Here is a 17,367-nt window from a genome sequence, read left to right on the forward strand (position 1 = left end):
TGGGAGGCTCGGCCACAAGATGGCTTCCGTTTTCAAATGACAACGTCCTACTGTTCCTGAGCGAGCTGCGCTCAAAGCACATTCAATTTCTCCCGATTTGAAACCTTTTTTAAATAATGCAATTGTTACGTCTGTCCAAAAATCGACAGCACATGAAATACACAAAAAATGGTAGCATCAACAAATAATATATATGAACTTCTTAACAAACGGGACAGTATATTTATGCATTGGCGCATTCACACACATTCTATCTAACGCATATACTTATTCTTAGTGTGTTCCTAAAACATTTCAAACATGCCTACCTTATGTTATGTCCATATCAATGCATAGTTTCCAAAATGAGATAGTTCAAAAGGTGTCCCACTTTTCTTTTTACTAAATTTTACATGTACAATATTTGTTATTTTATCTTATTTTATTATGTCATATACGATGTAGAGGAAGGTAATAGAACAAAATAGATCAATTAATCTATTCACTAAAAGATTCTAGTTTATTTTCTAGTAATACTTTAAAAAGAATTTATCGGGAATTATTGCATTATATTCTGTATAATACTATAAAGATTTAATTCAATAAAATTTAATATCATTATCATATTATTTATTTGGATCGTAAATATAGCAACAACAGATTAGATTATTTATACAAATGAATGATAGATTAACACTTATGTATATCTTATTTATTGTCTCCTTTGTAAATTTGCCGCCAATTATTTGAAATTAAAATAGACGTTTATATAGATTGTTATTGGATATACTGTATAGAATAGATGATCTCAAAGTGTGGGTCACTATTTCACGTGGGTTCGTATAACTAGATTTCACGGGTTGCAAATATTTTAGTAAAACTAAACAATTTCTAGACGTGCAACAATCGAAAGTTAATTCTAAACCAGCTAGGCAACATAATACATTAGTATGTCTGTGAATTTATAATAGTAAAAGAAAATATAATAGGAAGTTTATATTTAAGATCGTGGAAATTTTTTTTCGTATATAGGAACTTGTCAAGTAGACGTTTGATAAACCCTGATGTAGACAATTTTAAAGTTGGACAATCTTCATAGATTTATATAGTAAAGGTATATAATCTGTTTGTAATTTATACACATTTGGAAATATTCAGGAAACTTGAATGTAATCAAATTTATTAACATTTGATTCGGTGTTTTTTTTTGCTTTGCAATCATATAAAAGTGATGATTAAAAAAATAAATTATACAAATAACGTTGTCGATTTTAATAAACAAAGCTTACTACAATAATCATGGATGTAACGATCGCTAAAAGGGAAGCAAGAAGAAGACGAATTTTAGAAAATTCAGAACGTCGTTTACAAAAAATTACTGGTAAAAATGAGCAAAATGAACTCGAAGGTAAATACTTAAATAATATTGTTTATTATAAATACTAACAAATTATTAAGTTATCTAAACAATCGTTAAGATTATCTTAATTTCATAATTAAAGAAATGTTTTCATATGATTTCCTTTATTGCATATAAGATTAATAAATTTTTTTTCAGATATGTTAACTGAGCGGAATCCATCCAATATATATTCAAATGAATTAGATTTAGAAGTAAATGGTATATCCGTAAACAGAAAACCTTTCGAGGATAAGAATGATACTTTATATTTTCGAGGTAAAGTGTAGTATAAGTTAATATAAGAGTATATAAATTTTATTTATTATTTCTTTTTTAACAACATTTGTGTGTGTGTATGTGTGTGTATAGTAATCCGATTTTCATTATCTTCATATAGGTGATAATGCTGTAATAAACAGAGATAAGAAAATTATGGAATCATATTTTGGCTTAAATGATGTATTAAACAATTATTATAAATGTAACGATACAGCAAATGACCAACTCGATTGTACAAATAATAAGTCAAATTTAAATCACCTTGATTTTTGTAATGAAAGTACAGAATATATGCAAGAGAAGAATGCAGAACCTAATTATCAAATGCAAAACAACGTATGCAATAAGAGTATATTGCCATATAATTTATTATCTAATCATATAAGTTATATCGTGCTAGCACTTATAGCTAACATTCTATTATTATTTAAAATGGATCATCTATTTGGGAAGGTATTAATTTTAAAATATATTAACATATATTTATTATATATGTATACGTGGGTAGATTGAAAAGTTTTGAGTCTAACATAGAAACGATTTTTTTTCTATCAAACTCACTCTTATTTAATAAAAAAAGGTTTTTTTTATTAAGACTGAAAACTTGTTAATCCATCCTTGTAAATTAAGACTTTTCATACTAACGGTAATTATAGTCACTTAATGTTTGATGTTTGTCCTGTACTACTTGTGACTATAGTAACCTTTTAATATTTTCCTTCAATTTAAAATTTTTTAAATCTAAATATCTTAAAATGCACTGCATTGTAATATTCCATTCTTTATTTACTTCATAGTAATATATATTGTTCGCGTTATAACTGATCCATACAGTATAACATTATTCGATGCGAATATCCTTACAGCCGTAGCATACTCGCGAACGACATAGTCATATTGAAAGGGTTAATACTATTCAATTTGTTATCTTTCTTAATTCATTTATTTATTTTATACTTTTTAGGTATATAATATATTCAATAACCAATGATTATATTTCAGTATATTCTTATACCGTGTATTATTATGATGCTTGGACGTTTATACACTCATACTAACATTCAAGAACCACAACATGGAAGTCCATTAATTGCTACTTTGATCTTATGTAATATCAAGCCTGTGTTAACTTATCGAATTTCAAAGGCATTAAGCATTCTTACCTTAATCATTACAGATTTAGCGTTATATATATTCAGCTTTACTTTGATCTATTGTGGAATTACTTATTATTTACAAGATTTTAATATTTTAATTGCATCAGTTATGTAACTACATAATAGAAAGATAATGTTTTGTTGAAAATTATTAGTAAGTAATTATGTATAAGAGAAGAGGGAGTAAAATGTTTTATAGAATAATATATATGTATTCACTCACAACACATACACACATACATATTAGATATGATTTTGAATAAAATTATTATTCTCTTATTAAATAAATACGTAGATACAAAGTAACAATATGTATGACAAAACATTTTTATTTTCTATCAACTATATTTTACATAAGTTTATGATTAATTTATGTAAATGGTTGTTAGAAATATTTCCAATATTTTTTTATCATGTCTAATTGAATATATCAAGCATTGAAAAAATTAAGACAACGAAATTTTATCTTATAAAAAATTAAATTTCTGCTAAATTTCAAAATAATCGTTATAATAATATATTGAATACATAAACAATACATTTCTTATCCTGACACATATTTCAAAATAAGATGATTGTATATTATGTATATATTATAAACATCATATACTCGATTTTATATGTATTACAAATATACCCAGTGTTTTTCTGCACTAGCATCTTCATTTGATATATTTGCACATGGACAAATATTATCATTTGCAGTCTCTGTGTATGTCCATTTTTATATATGTCTAAAAAAACTTGATATGTTATTAATAAAATTGTAGTATATTTAAAGCTTTCTATATACAACATGCAGTATGAAAAGTAACTGAATACAAAATTTATTAATAAATTCTTTGTTTATCAGGTTTCTTTTTCATGAAAAAAATAAGACAAAACAAATAAAAAAAAGGTTGACTGGATAAATTTATAAATTTTTAAATTTATTTAATTAAAGACAATGTTTTTTTTATATATATCCATAAACACAAAAAACTTAAAAAATACTTATCATCGGTAGAAAAAAAATATTTATTATTTATAAATAAGGTACCAACAGCATAAAATCAATGTGAGAAGATAAAATATAGTAAAGAATACATACTTCTTCACTGTATCCCAAGTTTTGATAAAATTGTTTAGTTTCTTCATATCAAATTTGAATTTTTCATTTCGTTCTTCAGATTTTAAATGTATTTTGATATTGTTCATAATTATATCGGGATCAGATAGTATCTTATTATTATTGATTGGTAGGTAATCTACCAGATCAGCATTTTCACATTTATCTATTTTTAATAAATTCTTTTTATTGGCATGCTTCGTTAAATCGTTTGTAATAAATTTCAATTTAATCATATAAGTCGAAGTAGAAGACAAATTACGAAGCCCAGAAAGATTTGAAAGATGTTCATAAATTATTGAATTTCGTCCAGTAATATAAGTCGAGATATTTGTCAAAGAATCAGGAACCTCTGTGCCCCGACCCACGATGTTATTATTAAATACTTTTGAAGGAATTAATATGATGCTAACAACTTTTTCGTTAGATAGGGTGGGGCACATTATTCCCTACTTAATTCCATCTCTTTCACTTGGATTTTCGAATGTCTGTGGAAACGAAGACATATTTTTATATGTTTCCTTCATCATCTTTTGCTCCCATTCTATTTTATCTTTATTATATTGCTCCATTAATGTCGCTGCTTGATCTACAAATTGTTTTTTATCTTGTTCATTCAAAGTTTTCCATTGAACACTCAGCATTTTTAGGAATTCCTAAACGAAACATTTTATTACTAAATTAAATAAATCTCTTAAAACAAAAATAAATCCTGCTATTTTTAAACAATAAACTTTGTATTGTAAGATTGGCAAATGATTATTCAAATATCAATAAAACATACCCTATTGTTAACGGTAGATTGTTGTGTACTTTTAACATGAAGCATATAAAGTATAAAAGCAGATGGTGGTTTCTTTGGTTTTCCAGGTAATTGAGTAGCCTGAAAAATAAATTTGTTTAAATATATTTTCAATGATGTAACAATATATTTTTGTACGATTTTATATGTAATAATTAATCAATGATAATGATCCAATAGAAATCATTGATTAATTATTTATTTATGGATTACTTACTTGTTTGTCTTTCTTTTTGTTTAAACTTTTTTTTGTCATTATATAATGTTCCCTTTGCTCAGGAGTTATTGTTTTTTCATATTCTACTATTTTGTTCATATATTCTTTGTATTCTATATCATATTCTTTATTTAATTTAAATTTATACCCTGGATCTTCTGAAGCCCATCTTTGAGATATAAGTTTTACAATCTCATTAGATTTATGTCCTGGATATTCACTAACAATTCTCGGTCTTATCTCTTTCATATATCTAAAGAATGGTGTTAATGGTCTTTTTGGTTTGTTCGGAAAAAGACTGTCTTCTACAAACTTTTTTGTTTTAGATGATATAAATTGATAAGAATTCATCGATAAACATCTGAAATAAATAAATAGTTATGAAATAAAGTATCAAAAATATATTTTTATATATACATATATATATATGTATATGTATACTTGTATATGTATATATATATATATATATACTCTTAGGGATAGATCTTTGCTCGCGATTAGATACTCCGTAGTACTCAACACTCCCAAAGTGTTATGTAGATTCAGAGTTATGTCATTTTTATTTGACCGATAATAGGATGAACGTGTATACGTGTNAAAATATTGATATATTAAATATTAATATACAAACAAATATATTTTATAGTATAATTTATAAATCAAGTTCACACACAATATCATATTGTATGCTACGGTGTGCTAAGGTTAGAATTTTAAAGTATTATCTTTATGCAAGAATAATTCTAATACTTTCTTCGTTTAATTTAGTTTATTATCGTTATTTTAACAAGTATATAAAATATTATAAATTAATATACCTGGAATTTAATAGATTAGTACAAGAACCAGGTGAAACTAGTCTTCCAAAACCCGCCATGATATTTTATACGTGCCGAACATATAATGTGCGTTTTCAATTTTTCTAGTGATTTATAAAAGTTTCTTAAATCCATATTTTTTTCCCCTCATTATTTCTTTCTTTTCCCTCATTTTAGTAACAATATATTTAAATGTAATAATTATTACATATATATTGCAACTTTTAATAGAGAACAAAAAAATAGGAGTGTGATCATGGTATAATAGTCCATCAGACTGTTCCGTGATGTTATTGGATAACATATTGGACGTACGAATTCAATTGGTAATAAACTGATTTCAAACCTATTTTAATTTGCAACAGTTTATAAGTAATAATAACTAAACAATAACCGGGGATTACACAAAAAACAAATCACTTCGTTATCAAGAAATTGTTGAAGTGATACAATATAAAGTTATACGAAATTGTTAGCGTGATTTTAAACATTTGAGGTAGTTGATAAATAAATTGAATTGCTAATAAAAATGGCTACAATACAAGGAAAAAGAGAAAAAGTAAATATAACTTTTTTACTTTTTATTAATATTAATATTTTAATTGTATTCTTGTATGTTTTTTGTTCATCACCTATATTTTAAATAATATTTAAAAATATATTATTACCTATTATATATATATTCTCAATTATTGTATTGCTAATTATAAATATTTGTAATTGAAATATATTTGCAGTGGTGTGATCTATTAGAAAATTTGATTGAATGCCCGGTATGCTGTGAAATACCGCCAAATAATATTTTACAATGTCAGTTGGGTCATCATATATGTATATCATGTCGTTATAAATTAACGATTTGCCCAATATGTAAAAACAATTTTGGTTCAACAAGAAATTTTGTAGCCGAAGAAATTTGTAAAAAATATATAGAAATAATGGTTTGCATAACATTTTTTATAATTTAGGATACTAATCATTTCTATTAACACGTTGAATTCTATAGAAGTTTCATATGTTTTGCCGTTGAAGCCACGATTGTCGATTTAATATAAAACAATATAGTAACGCTGGTCACCGGTGACCCCCATAGCATTCAACGTGTGTTAAATATATAAAAATACTTCGTTTTATAGCAACTAACATTTCAAATCATGTTATTTTTCATAGATGTCTTTAAAGATACCTACGATTAAAGAAACAGAAAAAATGTTAGAGAATAAATTATGTGTTTCTACACAAACAGAAAAAGTATCTAAAACATCGGTCCAAGTTCAAACAGGAAATCTATTTTTACACGATAACAAAGAAACGCAATGTAATACATATGTAACGGAAAATCAGCATGTATTAACTCCACGAAATTTAAGGACAAGAAATATCAATTATTTTATTCCAAAAGGAAATTATCGATGTTGTTTAGGTTCATGTTTGATATCTTTGCCTTTTACAAAAATGATACAACATCTAAAATTGTATCATAAAGATACATTTTATGAAGTATGAATATTTATAATAATCACTTTTATGCAAAAAAAAATAATTTCTTTTTAAATCGAGATATTGTTGTAGGTTAAACAGACTAAAGAAGGTTATAAAAAACAATTAAATCTAGAATATATTTCACCAAAAGACTATGATTTTGCAATTTATGTAAAAAAGATGGGTTTATTTTTTATAAAAATTAAAATTTTTCTATCAGGCGATTTAAAAGGCGAAATCTTAATGGCAAATAAGGCTTCAATATGTAAACATTTTATGCTTGACATGACAATTGGATATGGAGAAAAAGCTATAACGTGCTCAGGCTTGGTAAACTTCGTTTGAATTTTTTCTTATATTATATAGTGATAATATAAATTTTTTTTTTCAATAATAAAATATATATTATAATATAAAAAAATAGTAATATTTAATAAATTATCTTAAAATAGGCGAAGACGTGCAATAATTTCGATTCGAAAAGTTTAGAAGACTGCCTTTACATAAAAAATACGAAATTGGAAGAAATCGCTGATGTAAATAATGGATCATTATTTGATTGCATTTTTATTATTAAGAATTTTAATTTAATGAAAGAAAACCATGATTTCGTGAATCATGAATAACCAGTTATTATATATTTCAGATAAATTATTTTTATCGTTGTTATAATAGTATTAAGGTTTAAAAATAAAAACAGATGTTTCTTTGATTGCACTTTAAAGATTATGTATTTGAAAGTAATTTAGCATAATCATTATTTTTGCTATAATGAAAGTAATTAATTTTTTATTGTGTTATTTAACAGGTTCTTTTCTTTTTTTTGGCATGATTTTAATATTTTTTTAATGGACGTTTTTGACTACAGTTTTTAACATTTATTTCAATTACTGCAACAATCACTAAATTATTTATTTGTTATTATTTTATAAAATCTACTTACTTTGTCAATGTCTTTATTAAAGTCTGTACATCTTATTTGTAAAGCATTATAATAGCAATTCAATCTTTCTTTCTCTAAGACAAAAATTATAGGAATTTTCATTTAAATAGATTTAAGTTAAGCTATACCAAATGTTTAAAATTACAATAATTTTATATCAAGTAAATTATAGTTCGTTACACAATACTTTGTTCGCAGAACTTGTATTTCTGAAAATAAAATACAATATTTCAAATGTGACAAACTAAATTGATCTAATGTAAATAGCTTTAATCATTATATAATATTAGCGTAACTACATAATCTGTATATTACTATACATTGATACTAAAACCAATTGACATATTTAAAAAAATTATTGAATTTTATTTAAGTTAAATTTTTATCAATGAAAATGTTCTCATTGTTTTTGTTTACATCCCATTAAATTTAAAATAAGCATCTTCGAACAGTCCCATGTGTTGTACTGGAGTTTTCATACTCACTATTAATGCATCGTATGCAACTAATAGACAATAATGAAAATTAGTTTTTTGAGCGTGTTTCATAACGCTCTGGACGTGTGATTTAATTTATCTACACTTTCCTTTTCTCCTCTGTATTCTTCTACATTTTTTAAAGACTTTAACACATGTTTGTTCAGTGTAGTGATCTTACCATAGTAACATTACTATATTTGTCTGATTACCCAACTGTTATGTTAGGTGCAAAATCAGTTTCTCATTTGCTTCTTTAATAATTATATAATTTTCCTTCAAGTACCTCCTTCACGCAATGACTTTTGTTGTTCAAGAAGTCGTTCCAAAGGAGAAGGCCCGGGTCCAGACCATAAAGACTGTTGATTAAGCCTAGTCTTCATTTGATCTTGACTTGACGGATTAGATATTTGAGAACCAGAACCCCATGTATTGCCACTAAATAGAGAATAAGTATTTCCTGTTGTGGTTGATTGCACGGGCTTTTGATCCACCTATATAACAAAAGTATTATACACAAGTCGCAATATGCTTGCTTACACACATAAATGATTATAAAAATGATCATACATACCTCATATGCTCTAGAGTCTTCGAAATTACTTCCAGTTCCAAAATGTCTATCAGGTATAGAATTTTGTTGATAATTGTTACTTGACATTAAAGATCTATTATTCATGTTTCCAGAATTAGGTACATTATTCCAATTTTGGAAAGTATCTGCAGTGCACGAATCCTTATGTATTTGTGTTCCTCTTGCTGCTCCCCACCAAGCTACTGGCGGTTGGGGAGGTTGAGTATCTTTCCACAAACCAAAATCTGCAGATTCAAAATTTTGGAAAACTTGATAATTACTTGTAGACTGCTGCTGGTTTTTAGGTGTACCAATTTGATTTGAAAAAGGAAAGTCTACAATATCAGTATTTTTGTTATACATTGTTGGCGATAATTGTTTTTGTGATGCATGGCTAAAATTATTCTGAGTATAAATACCCTGATTAAAATTAAGTTGATAATTTGTTATATTGTTTGGGCTTAATGAAGTATTTGGTATGTTTGTAATATTAGCCACTTGTAGATTTTTTTGATATGTATTCAATGTTGGTATTGTAGAAATATTGCTAGCAATGCTTGTCGCTGGCATGTTAATCTGATTTTGTGTAGATATCCCATTTGATCTTACATTATTTGGAATAATATTTGGTTGTTGAATACCTAAATTGTGATTTTGCTGCTGTCGATTTATATTTATATTTTGTTGTAGACCAGTATTCGCAGTTTGTTGTACATACATACTTTGAGATATGTTTGGCATAATACTTTGCTGTGCAGTAGACGATATTCCTACATTTTGCTGCAATAATGAATTTTGAGGTACATTTTGAACCATTCTTTGAAGAAGTGGTCTGTTCTGATTCATGATATGCTGTACACTCAAATTTTGAGCTATTGTCGGAGGTGTTTTGTTAAGTTGTCCCTTTAGTGCATAATTTGGCATATTTGCTATGTGTCCAGACATAAAGTTTTTTGTGAATTGTGGGTTCTGTACATTAAAAGATTGACTTTGATAACAAAGTGATCCTAAGGTTTGTGACTGCTGACCAAATTGAGATAGGCAGGATGCTTGCAGTAAGGTATCTGAAGATTGTTCTTGAGAAGGAACTTGATTAACCTGTGGTGCCGGTTGTATTTTTGTAGATTTTAATTGATTTGAATTGGATGTAGGTTGACTTTGAATTGCAACCGTAGCACATGGCATTAGTGAAAGTCTATTTTGAACAGTGCTTAATGTATTTGTATTCACTTTTGTTGGTTCTGTAGTTATTGGAATGTTCTTATTTCCTGTAGGTTTAATTGGAGAAGCAGTCGAATTTGTTTTTACTTTATCAGTTTCTTCTTCGATACATACTGGTGAAACATTTTTAAATGTAACTTGCTTTTGTTCTGTTTCTGCACGTCGCATTATAGCTTGCATTGCAATATTTTGCCTTGGTTTTCGAGTCGAAGGTAAAGAATTTAGCTCAACAATATTAGTATCTGTGGTATTACTTATTGAATCTCTATTTCGCTCCAAAGAGCCTTGTGGCTTTAGAATACCTACTCTTCGTTCCTCTAATTCAGTTAAGTAAAAAGAATATTATAAAAATATTATATATACAATATATACACTAATATAAAATTATTTAAAATCTCTTATAACTAAAGTAAAACTTACGAGCATTTTCTGTTATATCAATTTCTGCAGATCCTTTGCTACTAGCTGATTCAGATAATACTGGACTAGCTGGTACGACTGGTTTTTCCTTACTTAAGCTGAGTTCCTCAAGTTCTTTCATTAACTCATTACTTGGACCAGCACCTTCACTCAGCGGTATAAATCTATTTGCTTCAGCTTGGTCACTCATTACAATGGCTATTAAGGGAGATCCATTAATTTGATATTGCGTTAAAAAATGCCCCAACTGAATTAAACGGACAGCACGAAGTTTATTTAATGTTGCAATGTCATCTACAATATCAGTATTTGTGAATTTCAAATTTTCAAAATTTTTTTCTAACGGTAAGAAGCCTTGCAAGTCCCGATCTTCTGGCAGTGGTACTTTAATATCTATGAATGAAAACAAAATACAATGAGTTATTAATTGAATACTTTCTATTTACTATCTAATGATAATGTAACTTACACTGATCATATTTAAAATCCACAATGGATTGTTGCAGAGCATTTAATAGAACACAAAGACTGGGCCAAATTTGCAGTCTAGAAGTAAATGCTGTCTCTTCCAAAACTGTAGGATTTATGCGAATCCAGTCAAGGCACAGTTTTACTGTAAGAAGAAAGTGTATAAAATGCAAATAATATATATATATATATATTTCAGACACATAACACACACATGGAAGATAAAAGTTACTTACTGGAAGGTAAAGCAAAATATTCAACAATGTGATTTTTTATAGTATAGACAGGTAACAACAATGCAGCTAAACTGCCAGAAATAAAATCTAAAATACAATTTTTAGCAAGTTTTTCATCAGTAGACAATTGGTCAGTTTTTAAGAATTCAGCTGCATCTGAAGTGATTCCTGTCGTATGCTGAAGAGCATATAAATTTATCACCAACATTTGTACAAGCATCCATGAGCTAAAACTTTCGGTAGCCACTAATGCTGTTAATGTCTCTGTTAATAATTTAACATATGAGGATGCAATTTTTAAATCTCCAAGATTATGTATAATGCCATGAAGTTTTAAAAACACCGTCACATATTCTTGCGTACTTAATTTAGTTTTTCCTTCAATGTTATAAGACTGATCATTTAATGCAGACGATAAAGTTTTCGCAAGATTAGCTGTTGCTACAGGAAAAGGATGTTTCACAGTAACAGAACGTGCATAATGAAATACAGTTCCTAATTTATCTCCACGAGATGTTTCAAGAAGAGCTAATTGATTATATGGCTGTCCACTTGTTGGTGACAATGATACAGCATGTCTGTAAAATAATTCAGCTTGTTTGCTTTCATTTCTATAACGAGCAATGTCTCCTAAGTGTACAAGGCAATATTGGCACGCATAAAAACAAGATGATTTGTGAGGTGTTGATAATTTTTCAACAGCTTTCCATGGTGAAGTACAACCGTAAACATAGCCTTTCCTGAAATAAATTTAGTTTATGTTATAAATATTTTATTGTAATAACAATAGTAATAACTAAAAATAATAATTACTTATAATATCATAAATCATTTTAATATGTTATTGTTATAATAATTACCGTCTAAATGGTAGATCTAAATCAAAGGCTGTACAAATTTCTTGCAATAGTGTCAAATAAAATCCACTAGCTGCTTCTAAACACCAACTTAGTAAGGCTTGAGATTCTCCACGTTTTGGATTTTTTCGGTCTTTTGCTTGCGATTGCAATGTTACTATATAATTCTTAAAACCAAGATTCCAAAGCTCCTGTTCAACTTTCTTGTCCAAAGCGTACTCGAGATCCAAAATGAGTACTTGTTGATATATTTTTTGTAGTTGTTGTTGACACACCCAGGCATCATTATCATTCAATAGATCTTTACAACGTTGCACCTTATCCTTCAATGGTTCAGCTTTCCTATATAATTAAAAAGTATTATCTGTTTTAGCAAAGATGAGTATACAATTTTGTAAACATTAAATATATATATATATAATCTATATATGAATTATTTCTTTAAGATACACATATGTTTCACTCTTACTTCAGAGCTTGGACAGCTGCTTTTAGGCCCATATTCTGTGCACCCTACTCTTAAAACTGATATGTTTCACCTGTTTAACATTCCAATAACACATACATATATATGTATTTATATATATGTATGTATGTATATCATCTGTTATAAATTTGGTAAGAGTAATAAAAATAAATTTGTTTGCTTAATATATTATTGTGAAGATATATAGCTGTTCTGAAATCAAAATGTATTTCAGTTAGATAATATTCTTATTTTCAATTATGCCAAGCATGTTTTTTTTAACTTGATTTAAACAAATATACTTAACCAATATTTTACCCTTATTGATGCTAACACTATTTATTTCAAGAAACATAACATTAGAATGTATATTGAATAATAATTAGATGTTAATCATGACTTTTGACTCGTATTACTACATTGTTTTTGTAGTTTTAATGAATTGTCAAAAATATTATTTTGCAAAAATACACAATAAAAAAAGTACGCAAAGAAATTAAAGAAATTCTTAATAGTTAAAATTTAATAAAGATCGTCATATCGAATAAGTGCTTGTTTAACTAGTTTTAACGATATCATGGATATTATGTTTACAAACAATAAATTTAGTAGGGCATAAAATATTGTGCTACTAAACTCGTCAAACATTAAATTAAAAAAGCATGTAAAACTTTAGCATTTATAATATCCATTATGATTATAAATTATAGGTTAATTTCAATGTGGCGATAACATATCTACACAACGAAACAATTAGATATTAAAAAAATAAGCACTTGATTTTGCCATATTAACATACAAATATTAGAAGCTTCGAAAAGAAATCCTTAGATTAATATCAAACTCACTTTCACATATTTACGTTAAAAAGAATCATCGTCAAATACACGAAATGACGGATGAATGTTCAGAGTGTTCCGTGTATTGAAAAACTGCGCCGCCCTCGTGACAGATTTTCAAGTTACTTTTCCTGGAAAAAGAAAATATTAAAATTGTTACATTTCTAGTAATTATTTTGTTTTAATATTATGAAAATCAATGATTGTCTTTATACGTCGTAATAGCAACATTATTTTTTAAATATCTTTATTCTATTATATTCGTAGTACAATTTAACACTTATCTAGTTAATGTAAATATATTTTTAAACGTGCATTTATAATTTTACTAAAATGTTTTATTGTAAAGTAAAATTTCCATCAAGTAATTTAAAATTATATGAATATTTACAGAAACACTTTCAAAGTGTAAGTGTGATTCTTAATATTTTTAATTAATTTGCAAGTTTAAGTAAAAATATACATATGTTTATATATTTTTTATTTTGTTAAATGTAACATGAATCTATCATAGGTTCATAGGCAACAAAAATATATATTATACAATGTTTATTTAAAAAATAAAATCTTTTACAAAAGTTGAATAGTATTATATTTAATATCTTTAAATGTTACAAGATATGAAAATATAATAAACATAAATAAGCATATATATATAATATTTAAACAGTGAGAAATAATATTAGTTTTACTTCTAGAGTATTTCAACAACCCATATTACTGAAAACAGAAATATAGATTTAAAAGCTAAACAAAAAGAAATTATGTCACGTGGTTTACCTAAGAAAAAACCTATCGAAGGTGTAAAACAAATTCTTATTGTTGCATCTGGAAAAGGTGGTGTTGGTAAATCAACAACTTCTGTAAACTTAGCAGCAGCATTAAAAGTTATAGAACCTAAAAAATCAATTGGTATATTGGACGCAGATGTTTTTGGACCTTCTATACCATTAATGATGAATTTACAACAATCTCCTTTGTTAAATAAAGACAATCTTATGGAACCATTAATTAATTATGATATAAAATGGTAAATATATATATAGTGGTGTGATCATATGTTAATAAATTATAATGTAATGTTTAGAATCTAAACTTTGGTCAGTAGGTAAAATTGTTGGACTTTATAAATGAAAAACATTCTAATAGAATTTTATTTTATTTTAATTATCAATAAATATTAAGTATATTCATAGTATGTCCATGGGATTTTTGATCGATGAAAAATCTCCGGTTGTTTGGAGAGGTCTTATGGTAATGAGCGCCTTAGATAAATTATTGCATCAAGTAGCATGGGATCCTTTGGACTGTCTTATTATAGACACACCACCTGGGACTGGAGATACTCATTTATCATTGATCCAAAATATTTTTATCACTGGGGCATTATTAGTAACTACACCACAAAAAGCAGCTTTAGATATAACACGGCGAGGTGCTAAGATGTTTGAAAAATTAAATGTACCTGTTTCTGGTATTGTTGAAAATATGAGCTCCATTTCTTGTCCAAAATGTATGACCAAAATACCTATTTTTGGTAATAAAACAGAAACATTAGCTCGTGAGCTCGGTAATACATTGTTATAAAATATAATTCTAAAGTTATTATATATATATAAGTTTTAAATAAAATAATGCAATTTTTGTACAGGTGTAAAAATATTACAAAAGATTCCTTTGCATGAAGATATTATGGATAGTTGTGATATTGGAAAACCAATAGTATTATCTGCTCCTAATAGTGTCCAAGCAGAATCTTATAAAAAGCTAGCAAAAAATGTTATGAAATTTTTAAAAGAACAACCACTTATCGAAAAATGATTAACAAAAGGTATATTACAATTATTCGTATAATAATGACTAATCCCAAAGAGAATAAATGAATATATACTTATATAATTATAAATAAGTAATGAAAAATTATTTACACCTTCGTTAATTTGATTTTTTTAATAGAAAAATACAAAGGCAATAATAGTAGTATATTTGAGCAGATGAATCATAAATCTTACTCATTTCCCCTTCTATTTCATGTCTCCAAAAGTGGGGATAATAAAATATGTTGTAATTTTTTTCATTTTTATGTCATATTATATCTAGTTATGGTATTTCTTCGCACAATACAGAATTTACAATTTTCAATATTATCTTGGAAAAATTTATGTAAATTTATAATTTGACTAACATAATATACATATTTTCCAACAATACAAAAATGATAAGATAGCTGATCATAAATTTGTAATATGTTTTTTTAAATATGCATCACATTGTTATTTAATTTATTTATTTTCAGCATCTAAAATGGACAAAGTTGCTACCAGTATACATTCTAGCGTAGATGCTGAAGTATTTGATGTTCCTATGAATGTTATTATTAGACCATTTCCTCCAGATGTTAATGAAGGGAAAGTTCAAAGTTTGATAAATACTTTAAATAATCCAGAAACGGAATCTTTGGTACCACCAATTGATATATTATGGATTAAAGGCAGTGAAGGTAATATATACTGAGGTTAAAATGATATGTGTAATGAAATGTGTGTAATAAATGAAATGAGGTTAGAAAAAAATAGCTTTCAAATAGTTATAGGTATATTAATGATTGTAAATTCTGTATAGGCGGCGATTATTATTATTCTTTTGGTGGCTGTCATCGGTATACCGCTCATAAACGGATTGACAGACCGTTTATAAAAGCAAAATTAATTAAATCTACTGTAACAGACTTGCGGGCCTATCTTGGAAATTCTACTCCTGATCTGAAATAGATATGACATAAAAAATGTATATTTTTTCTTTAGCATAATATACACCAGGATATGTAAAAACAAGTTATTTCAATAAAATTATTGTCTTACCTCCTTAGAAACATTCATGAATCTGTTAATAGTTTTGTTAACTATGACCATTTAACTCGAATGTTCCTTTGGGCTGTTATCTCTTTATACATATCCATACATGTACATATACTATGCGCATACAATCCTATAAAAAAGTTACAATTGTAACAAAAAACAATCGGTCCTTAAGTTTACAATATGTTGTGTTGTTTAACAGCGCATCAACAAACTCTCTCTAAGGATTCAATTTGTATAAATTTATAAAAATAGCTTTAAATTAGGGTAATTTAAACGATACAATATGAAATATAGTAGTGTTGACTATCTGAATAATCGATATATCGAATAATCACCTGCCATGTACCCCAAAATATGAAAGACAGTGTTCATACAATTATAAACAAATGTATTTTAAAATTTATTTTTATAAAGATTTACAGTAAAAAGGAAAACAAACGTGCACCATATATTATTTTTTATATTATCTTTTTGTGCTTAATCTATATTTTAAAGTTACAAATATTATTAAAAATTTATTTTTTAAAACTTACGCGCGAGAGAGAATAATTAAATCTATATAACAAAGTACGTAAGTATTATATTATGTACATGTATAAACAAAATGCATTTGTACTTGCGCATATTTACAAAATTTCATAGTATTAAGTAGTATCAAATTTCACAGAATTACATGACAACCATCGAATGATAATAAAGCATTCTAATTATACATATTGTCATTATTATGAAATATATATATATATATTTATATATATTTAT

General features: G+C 26.7%; 6 protein-coding genes and 1 long non-coding RNA gene across 14 annotated transcripts; 4 read left to right on the forward strand and 3 right to left on the reverse strand.

The window, feature by feature from the left end:
* Positions 1-799: 799 nt before the first annotated feature.
* Positions 800-3,123, forward strand: LOC106785211. Of its 3 annotated transcripts, none has more exons than XM_014745482.1 (5): positions 800-1,093; positions 1,209-1,387; positions 1,538-1,657; positions 1,779-2,113; positions 2,663-3,123. In XM_014745482.1, exons 2-5 carry the CDS (start codon positions 1,279-1,281, stop codon positions 2,930-2,932), a joined length of 834 nt encoding a protein of 277 aa, XP_014600968.1. In that variant the 5' UTR covers positions 800-1,093; positions 1,209-1,278; the 3' UTR covers positions 2,933-3,123. The 3 variants fall into 3 exon arrangements, with proteins under 3 accessions (XP_014600968.1, XP_014600969.1, XP_014600967.1); XM_014745483.1 differs by having other exon boundaries at positions 1,264-1,387; XM_014745481.1 differs by having other exon boundaries at positions 800-1,387.
* A 9-nt stretch (positions 3,124-3,132) lies between these two features.
* LOC106785212 (transcription factor A, mitochondrial) lies at positions 3,133-5,922 on the reverse strand. 3 transcript variants are annotated; one of them, XR_001381501.1, is made up of 5 exons: positions 5,763-5,922; positions 4,945-5,305; positions 4,710-4,808; positions 3,908-4,581; positions 3,133-3,551 (listed from the first exon to the last, which is right to left on the reverse strand). XR_001381501.1 is itself a non-coding variant. In XM_014745484.1 (4 exons), the coding sequence occupies exons 1-4, from the start codon at positions 5,819-5,821 to the stop codon at positions 4,375-4,377; spliced, it is 726 nt and encodes a 241-aa protein (XP_014600970.1). In that variant the 5' UTR covers positions 5,822-5,922; the 3' UTR covers positions 3,726-4,374. The 3 variants fall into 3 exon arrangements, 1 of the variants encoding a protein (XP_014600970.1); XR_001381502.1 differs by having other exon boundaries at positions 3,133-3,560; XM_014745484.1 differs by lacking the exon at positions 3,133-3,551 and having other exon boundaries at positions 3,726-4,581.
* Positions 5,923-6,077: 155 nt separating this feature from the next.
* On the forward strand, positions 6,078-8,542 carry LOC106785209. Its single transcript, XM_014745479.1, has 5 exons — positions 6,078-6,321; positions 6,500-6,703; positions 6,933-7,262; positions 7,335-7,574; positions 7,697-8,542. The coding sequence occupies exons 1-5, from the start codon at positions 6,292-6,294 to the stop codon at positions 7,868-7,870; spliced, it is 978 nt and encodes a 325-aa protein (XP_014600965.1). The 5' UTR covers positions 6,078-6,291; the 3' UTR covers positions 7,871-8,542.
* On the reverse strand, positions 8,192-13,837 carry LOC106785208 (protein SMG7-like). 3 transcript variants are annotated; one of them, XM_014745477.1, is made up of 9 exons: positions 13,754-13,836; positions 12,909-12,978; positions 12,443-12,781; positions 11,583-12,322; positions 11,348-11,491; positions 10,879-11,271; positions 9,657-10,775; positions 9,238-9,572; positions 8,192-9,157 (listed from the first exon to the last, which is right to left on the reverse strand). In XM_014745477.1, the coding sequence occupies exons 2-9, from the start codon at positions 12,938-12,940 to the stop codon at positions 8,942-8,944; spliced, it is 3,318 nt and encodes a 1,105-aa protein (XP_014600963.1). In that variant the 5' UTR covers positions 12,941-12,978; positions 13,754-13,836; the 3' UTR covers positions 8,192-8,941. The 3 variants fall into 3 exon arrangements, with proteins under 3 accessions (XP_014600963.1, XP_014600961.1, XP_014600962.1); XM_014745475.1 differs by having other exon boundaries at positions 9,238-10,775; positions 13,754-13,837; XM_014745476.1 differs by having other exon boundaries at positions 9,238-10,775; positions 13,705-13,830.
* Positions 13,838-13,941: 104 nt separating this feature from the next.
* On the forward strand, positions 13,942-16,578 carry LOC106785210 (iron-sulfur protein NUBPL). Its single transcript, XM_014745480.1, has 6 exons — positions 13,942-14,152; positions 14,443-14,774; positions 14,941-15,314; positions 15,396-15,575; positions 16,041-16,244; positions 16,367-16,578. Exons 1-4 carry the CDS (start codon positions 14,078-14,080, stop codon positions 15,563-15,565), a joined length of 951 nt encoding a protein of 316 aa, XP_014600966.1. The 5' UTR covers positions 13,942-14,077; the 3' UTR covers positions 15,566-15,575; positions 16,041-16,244; positions 16,367-16,578.
* Positions 15,061-16,997, reverse strand: LOC106785214. The gene is made up of 3 exons (XR_001381503.1): positions 16,606-16,997; positions 15,210-15,272; positions 15,061-15,140 (listed from the first exon to the last, which is right to left on the reverse strand). It is a non-coding gene; the product is annotated as an uncharacterized LOC106785214 (long non-coding RNA).
* On the forward strand, positions 15,396-16,620 carry LOC106785213 (putative sulfiredoxin). 2 transcript variants are annotated; one of them, XM_014745487.1, is made up of 3 exons: positions 15,396-15,575; positions 16,041-16,244; positions 16,367-16,620. In XM_014745487.1, exons 2-3 carry the CDS (start codon positions 16,049-16,051, stop codon positions 16,513-16,515), a joined length of 345 nt encoding a protein of 114 aa, XP_014600973.1. In that variant the 5' UTR covers positions 15,396-15,575; positions 16,041-16,048; the 3' UTR covers positions 16,516-16,620. The 2 variants fall into 2 exon arrangements, with proteins under 2 accessions (XP_014600973.1, XP_014600971.1); XM_014745485.1 differs by lacking the exon at positions 15,396-15,575 and adding an exon at positions 15,795-15,907.
* Positions 16,998-17,367: the final 370 nt, after the last annotated feature.

This window comes from Polistes canadensis, unplaced genomic scaffold (assembly GCF_001313835.1).
Source record: "Polistes canadensis isolate GaletaPanama2010 unplaced genomic scaffold, ASM131383v1 scaffold_46, whole genome shotgun sequence".
Lineage (NCBI taxonomy): Eukaryota > Metazoa > Arthropoda > Insecta > Hymenoptera > Vespidae > Polistes > Polistes canadensis.